The sequence below is a fragment of the Lagopus leucura genome, unplaced genomic scaffold, assembly GCF_019238085.1.
Source record: "Lagopus leucura isolate 7727_CA_CO unplaced genomic scaffold, USGS_WTPT01 Super-Scaffold_100157, whole genome shotgun sequence".
Lineage (NCBI taxonomy): Eukaryota > Metazoa > Chordata > Aves > Galliformes > Phasianidae > Lagopus > Lagopus leucura.
Genome location: NW_024962334.1, coordinates 2,082,891 through 2,090,275, shown reverse-complemented (window position 1 = coordinate 2,090,275; position 7,385 = coordinate 2,082,891). Strand labels below are relative to the sequence as shown.

General features: G+C 43.6%; 1 protein-coding gene across 5 annotated transcripts in view; it reads left to right on the top strand.

Moving 5' to 3' along the window:
* Window positions 1-425: 425 nt before the first annotated feature.
* The window catches only part of SUGCT (succinyl-CoA:glutarate-CoA transferase), a 328,810-nt gene continuing 321,850 nt past the window's right edge, over window positions 426-7,385 (top strand). For 2 of the 5 annotated variants that reach the window (XM_042888304.1, XM_042888307.1), the window contains exons 1-3: window positions 428-642; window positions 2,623-2,674; window positions 2,763-2,836. In XM_042888304.1, the coding sequence (XP_042744238.1) occupies window positions 522-642; window positions 2,623-2,674; window positions 2,763-2,836 (247 nt within the window). In that variant the 5' untranslated portion in view covers window positions 428-521. Of the gene's footprint in view, window positions 643-2,014; window positions 2,055-2,622; window positions 2,675-2,762; window positions 2,837-7,385 lie in introns of those variants that run through there. The other 3 variants (XM_042888306.1, XM_042888303.1, XM_042888305.1) reach the window with 3 other exon arrangements.

The window sequence follows — 7,385 nt, the reverse complement described above, 5'->3', positions numbered from 1 at the left end:
CCAACCACTTGTGTCCTGCTTAGCATGGAAGATAAAACTGAAGCTCGTTGCCACTTTCTGACTCCTTTTATCAGGGCCAGGACCCCCAGCAGGGCACCTGCCTGTACTGTCTAATGCCAAAGCAAGGAATTCCACTGCGGTGGGCACCCCATCAAGAAGAAAGCATTCAACAGAGCCGTAGAACACTAAGTTCACACAGCCCCTCCACTCCTTCAAGAAGATGGCCAAGAAAGCAGAGCTGCTCGTTCTCTGAAGGCAACACACAGCCTCCCCACCAAACCCAATCACTCACAACGATTGCAATAGCCTCACGCCCCTCAAAAGCACAGCAGAGCCCCCCCCGCCCTCCCGCGCATGCGCACCGCCCCCAAGCCGGGATCAATTTAACACCTCCCTCCCGAGGGCGGGAAGCTGTTGGGGTGCGCGCACGCGCAGCGCAGCGCAGCTCCTTCTTGTGGCGTTCGCTGTGGTGCTCAGCAGCTGACGTTCGAGTGCCGCTTCGAGCCGTGCCGCTCGCGAGGATGCTGGGTACCGAGCCGGCGTGGAGGAGCTGTGGCCGCGGGCTGTGGAGGTTTTTGCGTCGTGCTGCCGGCGGCAGCCCCCGCGCTCTGAGCGCCGCCTCGTCCTCAGCTCCTCCGGCAGGTAGCCGCGCCGCGCCCAGCCCAGCCTCTCTCCCACGTCGCGTCTTCAGTCCACGGCCGGTGGCGGGTGCGAGCGCTTCGCGGAGGGCGGCCGGAGCTGGGCTCTGCTTGGCGGCCCTGCCGTGCCAGTACCGGGCACCGCGGTGCGGGACTGCCACGGTTCGCATCGGAGAGAGCTGCTGGGCATATCTGGGCACTAATAGCCTTTTTTTTTTTTTTTTAAATTAATTATCGTTATTATTTTTTCTTCTTCTAAGACTTCTAAATCGTACCATCAAACAGTTCTCTTCGTTTGTAAAAGAAAAAAGCTGCGTCAGAGTCAGTTTCCATTGGCTTTTGCGCTTCTCTGTTATTAAATAATGACAAAGTGACACTGATAGCTGCGTTGATTGCATAACAGTCGGAGGGAGCGTGGAGCTGTGACCCCACAACAAGTGCACCCTTGGTGTGACAGCAAACTCTGGTTGGGGTGGGTTTAATTATAAAAGTGGCTGTGCAGCCAAAGCTGGGACCTGGCATCTGAGGAGTGATGCTCCTCTGGAGTTGAGAGTGATTGGATTACAATTAATTTCAGACGGATTTGCATTCTTATAGAAGTATTCAGTGTGCTGAGCTAATCTTTTCTCATTTCCCCCTCGTATCACTTATAGAGGAAAATTTGGTAATCTGACGTGAAGATAACTTGATCCGTTCTGCCACAGAGTGATCTTTTTGGCTGCTTACTCGTACCCTTACAATAAACTTGCCTGTGGCTACCCCTGCTTTTATTCTGGGGACAGCCTGGTGGGTTGAACTAATGCATCTGAGCTGAGGGTGAATGAATCTGTTTACTCTCTAGCGAAGGGATCTTAAAAAGGAGTGTGGCTGTCCTGCTTGGGCTCAATTCAGATGTGCTGGGAATAGTTTGTGTACAAGCAGAATGAAGGTAGAGTTGGGAGAATGGGTTTGATTTCAGTCACGGTTACTAGAATAATTCAAAGGGAAAAATAGTGGAGAGAATGGAAAATATAGAGGAATCTGGTCCCTCTCTGTTAACCATTTCTCCTAAGCTGACAGTAAGGTCACAGTGAAGCAAGTGCGCACTGTTCTGTAATAGATAGTAAGCGTATGTTGATGTGTTCACATATGTATAGCCAACCGGATAAATGTGCAGCTACGTGGAGGATTTGTGATGCTTACGTGGCACTGGCACAGGTATTTCCCAGCACCTGGAGCTCTCACTGAGTTATGCAGTGTTGAAGAGAGTTGGCAGTATGAATTTTCCTCCAGGGTTTGAAGTGTGCGATATACATGGCTGCTCCTAGACCCGCCCATTTTCATCCATATCCTGCCTGGTTTGCACATTGCATCAAAAAACCAAACTGTGCAGCTCAAATTTCTCTGGAATGATGGCTGTTTCTCAGGGCTGGTCAGGTTGGAAGGTGTGGGGAGGGAAAGGAGGAAGGGGTGTTGATGTGCTAGCGGTTACCTTGCATGCTTAGTTATCGAAAATTGAAAGGCAGAACAAGTGTTGCCTTGGTTCACACACTGTGCCTTCAGTTCTATAACTTGTTTTTGAAATGCAGAGTCGTCTTTTGTGTGGTGCAAGTGCATGGGTCTGCTGCAGAGGCCAGACCACTTTGCTGCTGTGGGTTCTCTACTTCAAGTTGATCTGTTATCTGTTAATTTTAGTTTGCTGTTGTGATGTTTGCTGTGCTTTTGCTGGATTTTTCATCACATTAGTCTATGAAAGCTATGTGTGTGTTAGTGGTGGGCATGTATAAAATACCTTCAAGTATTTTCACTGTAGAATTCTGAGGTGTTTGGAATAGGTTCTGCTGTGTTGACTGTAAGATTTCTGGATTTTGAAGGGCTTCATTGAAAGGTTTATTATCCTATATTTGGAGGGAGGATGATGAGAGTTAAGTTGAATCAGAAATATCTTGCAAAAAAATAAAAATAAAAAATCAAGAGTAACTTACTGTTTTCTGTTTCTTGTCAGGTATCAGTAATGTAAAGCCACTGGATGGTGTGAAAATTCTTGATTTAACAAGGTTTGTGTTTTGTTTATGATTTGGAACACTGCCTAGATGCAAATACTGTAGGGAAAAAAAACTAAGAAAATCTTTCTAAATTTTACAGAGTGCTTGCAGGGCCCTTTGCCACAATGAATTTAGGAGATCTAGGGGCTGAAGTTATTAAAGTGGAAAGACCAGGTAAGGTTCTCCTTTGTTTTCTATGTAGTAAGAATGTGGGCTAATTTAGCAAATGATTGTGTATGTATTGTTTCTGTATTTGGAATTGTCTTCTTTTACGCTTTTCCTCACATGTTAACAACAGTTTAATTTCTGATGACGTTGTGGGATGTTTACTATGGTTTGGGAACATACAATTGTCTAAATACTTTCAGAGGTGACCAACAGTAAGTTTATTTGGTGAATGTATGTTTTTGGTGGTGGTGTGTGTATGGTATTGGGCTGTGAGATGCTAAATTTTGTAGTAGCTTGTATTTTTGTGAAGCTATAGCTATCAAATTTCTGGAATCTGTTGACATAATTGCTCTATTTCTGGCATGGAAGTTATTAATGAGTTTGCTTGCATGTCTGTTTGCTTGAAGTTTAACACTGTACTCCAATGTGTGTGTTTTGTTCAGGAACAAATATGCATTTAGGAAAGGTAAGATTGAAGCTGTGATGGTAGGTCATTTGTTTCTCCAGATACTAATGTACAAAACAGCACTGGGTCATCACTACTAACATGCCTTATTCCGTCGCTAAATTTGATTTCTTTTGAGTGTTTTGAACTTTGCTCAGGTTTTAAAGTGTCATGGGAATGCTTAGGTTTTTGGAGACTCTTGTGGTAAGAGGATAAAAGCAGTTGTAATAGTAGTATAGCCTCCAATTATAAGTTTCCAGGGTTTTTCCTTAAGGTATCATGTTGGTTGGGTGTTTTTTTTTTTTTTTTGGTATGTTGGTAATTTCATTATATTAGGAGGTTTCAATTAAAATTTCTGCTTTGTCCTTCCCAGCAAGATAAAGAGAAATGATATAGCAGTTTATACTTTAAAACAAGCAAACAAAAAAAAAAACCCAAAAAACCAAAACAATTTTAAGAATCATGGGGGTGGGAAGCTAAATCAGCATAACTTTATGTCATGCTGATTGGGATTATTTCATGCCCACAGTTATTTAGTAGCTATTAAAATGCTACCAGAAACAATGTAACTGCTGATACTCAGTGACATTTCATCCTTGATATCAGGCATGTCCAGCCTGTGGCCTGGCACTGCTCACGGTGCAGCCCGGCCTGTGCCCCGCACCATCATGGCAGTGGCTCTTCCCTGCCATCTCTCAGCCAGCCCTGCCCCAGGTGTGCAACTGTAACTCAGCAATGACCAAACATCTGTGCACTATTAGCTCTGTCTGGGGTGAAATGAGGACAGTGCAGTGATGCTCAAGTTATGGCAAACAATTTCACAAATTGTGATGTGTTGGCTGAACACAAATCCTGTGAATAGTGAGAAATATGCAGCTGTGCTTTCCATCCTGATAGAGGGATTTGAGAATAGGTTTCAAGGCTGAAAATTATCAATTTATTGTTATATTTGCGACTCCATTTTCAGCTAACATAAGTTATTTACATGCTTTTAAGTTAAATATATAGAGTTGCAATCAAGCATTCAATTCAAAAATCTGATTGGCAGTCTTTAGCAGACCTGTATAAGCCCTGTCTCACCAAAGAGGAATACCCTTCACTTCACAGTTACCTTATTCATTTCATCGTCTTTTGGCAGTAGGTTCATTTCCGAGCAACTGTTTTTGAGGATGTAGTACAGGAACAGTAAATTTGATCAGAAATCTCTGATGAGCACTCTGAGAATGGCAGCCACCGCCTTCAACCAGGGTGATATATTAGGGTTGCAAAAAACAAGGTCAAATATCCCACTGGTTTTATGGTTTTGCCGCTCTACTTTTTTTTATATTTTAACAAAAACTGTTAAAAATTAAAATATTTTGTTGCTTATATGCATATTAACTATGTTATAAATATTTTGGAGGCTGCTCCAAAAGTAATGCCTACTGTTTTATTATGTTGGCCCACGATGTCAAAGGTGGATGTTGGTGGTATGGCAGTATGGCTGAAGCTTCCTGGCAATATTTTGTTACGTTTTGTTGATGGCAGCAGAGCAGTCTGACCAAATGGTGTCTGACATGGAGTGCATATCAAGCAAAGGTGTGTCACTGAATTCCTCCACACAGAAAGAATGGCATTCATTGGCGTTCATCAGCACTCACTGAACCACTGGTGACCAAACAATGGATGTGAGCACAACAAGGAGGTGGGTGGTGCATTTCAGCAGCAGTGATGATGGGTCACCTTCACTGATGTAGATGTTGATGAGTTTGGCACACAGACTCCTGTTCAATGCTGGTGAAAATACAGAGCTTTTTTCTGAACATGAGCCAGCAGTGCGCTCTGGCAGCTCGAAAGGCAAATGGGATCCTGGGCTCCATCAGGAGAGGGGTGGCCAGCAGGGACAGGGAGGTGATTGTCCCTCTCTACTCGGCTCTTGTGAGGCCCCATCTGGAGTACTGTGTCCAGGTGTGGAGCCCTCAGTACAAGAAAGACATTGAGATTTTGGAAAGGGTCCAGAGGAGGGCGACTAAGATGATCAGGGGGCTGGAGCACCTCCCCTATGAGGACAGGCTGAGGGAGTTGGGCTTGTTCAGCCTGGAGAAGAGAAGGCTGCGGGGTGACCTCATTGCAGCCTATCAATACCTGAAGGGAACCTACACCCAGGAGGGGAGTAAACTCTTCAAAAGGGCTGATAACAGCAGGACTAGGGGAAATGGTTTTAAGTTGAAGGAGGGAAGATTTAGGTTGGATGTTAGGGGGAAGTTCTTTACTAGGAGAGTGGTTAGGCCCTGGAACGGGCTGCCCAGGGAGGTTGTGGATGCCCCGTCCTTGGACGTGTTTAAGGCCAGGTTGGATGGGGTACTGGGCAACCTGATCTAAATGTGTATGTTTGGTGGCCCTGCTAGGCAGGGGGGTTGGAACTACATGATCCTTGAGGTCCCTTCCAACCCGGGTGATTCTGTGATTCTGTGATTTCAACATAGTCACCGCCATAGTTTTTTTTGTAGCTGGGAATTTGCTGTATCAAACACTTTCTGTGCTTGTTGGTTATGTTGTAGCTTCCATGGAAATAAATAGGAGGCATTACTTTTGGAGCAACCTACATATATATGGACCAAGGCAGTTCCACTTCAGTTGGTGTGGCTCAGGGCAAGCCAAAAGATTGGGCATCCATGCTTTATATGGTGCTTTTTTTTTTTTTTTTTTTTTTTCTCCCCCATCCATCATGGCAGTCACTTTAGCTTAGGACTCAGTATTATCAACATAAAGACCTTTGCTTGATTTTCGTGCCCTTATCTCTTGCTGCTTTAGCAGAGTAATGGAAATGTGGTAGGGGTATTACTGCATTTTTTGAGAAACAAAATACTCTGCCTGCTTTTACAGGTCTTTTTAGTGCGTACCATGCCTTTGTCGTATTAATTAGACTGATATTGCTTATTGAAACTTCACTCAAAGCTTTTCTTGTAGGAAATGATTGGATTTCCACATACAGCTAACATTAATGCATGTGAGGTGGTGATTGTACAAACCTCTGAGAAGATGAACATTGTGTTTTTGACTTTTCCATTCTTGGTATGAGAAGGAATAGCCATAAGGCAAGCCTTGTGCAGTAATATGTGTACAAGTAAAGGGTTTTCATAAAGGTATAGAAGCATTCAGTTATACCCATAAAAGTTTGTTGAATTGGAGGTTATTTGCTGTCCCCAGTGTCAAGTGTTCATGGTCAGGATCTTTTCAGTTGTGTCCAGCAATGGAACAAGGGGCAAAGGGTACAAACTGGAACACAGGAATTTCCATCTGAACAGGATGGAAAAAATTTTTGGCTTTGAGGGTGCAGTGGACTTAGAACAGGCTGCCCAGGGATGTTGCTCAGTCTCCTTCTCTGGGGATGGTTAAAACCCACCTGGATGCATTCCTGTGCAGCCTGCTGCAGGGACCCTGCTTTAGCAGGGGTGTTGGACTGGATGATCTCCAGAGGTTTCTTCCAACTTTGGTGATTCTGTGGTTCTTGTAAATGGTGCATCCTAACATCAGTGATCACTGTGTATCTCTGATGGCAGATACAGTAGGAGACAAACCATAATGAAAGGAGACGTGCACTTTACAACCTGCCTCAGTTAAATAATGTACATTTAAATATTTAAGTGTATGATAGAAAAAAGTGCCTGAAATTCTGCATAGAGGGAAATATGTGCCTTTGTCATGTGGAGAGATGCTGTGGGTATGTTTTGAAATAAATGTGTTGTTTTAATAAAAGACTAGAAACAAATTACCAGAAGAATTACTCTGGGGCAGTTTGCTATGCCATGATGTTCTCTTTATGGTTTCCCTTCAGGAGATATTTTTTAAGCCTTGTGGTTTAAAACATGATTAATAAGAGAAAGTGTGTGTGTGTGTATATATATATATATATATATATATATATATATATATATATATATATAAAATTGTGTATTCTGGTAAGAGTCAAACACAAGCAATGTGCACCTTAAGACATGGATTCCCCTTATGGTGGGAACAGAGGGATAAGGTGTTTTTTCTACTGGAGAGCTAAGGTGACTCAGTTCTCTCTGTGCCCAAGCTTCTCAGGTAATATTAAACAGGAATTCATCTTGCTATCCAAGATTA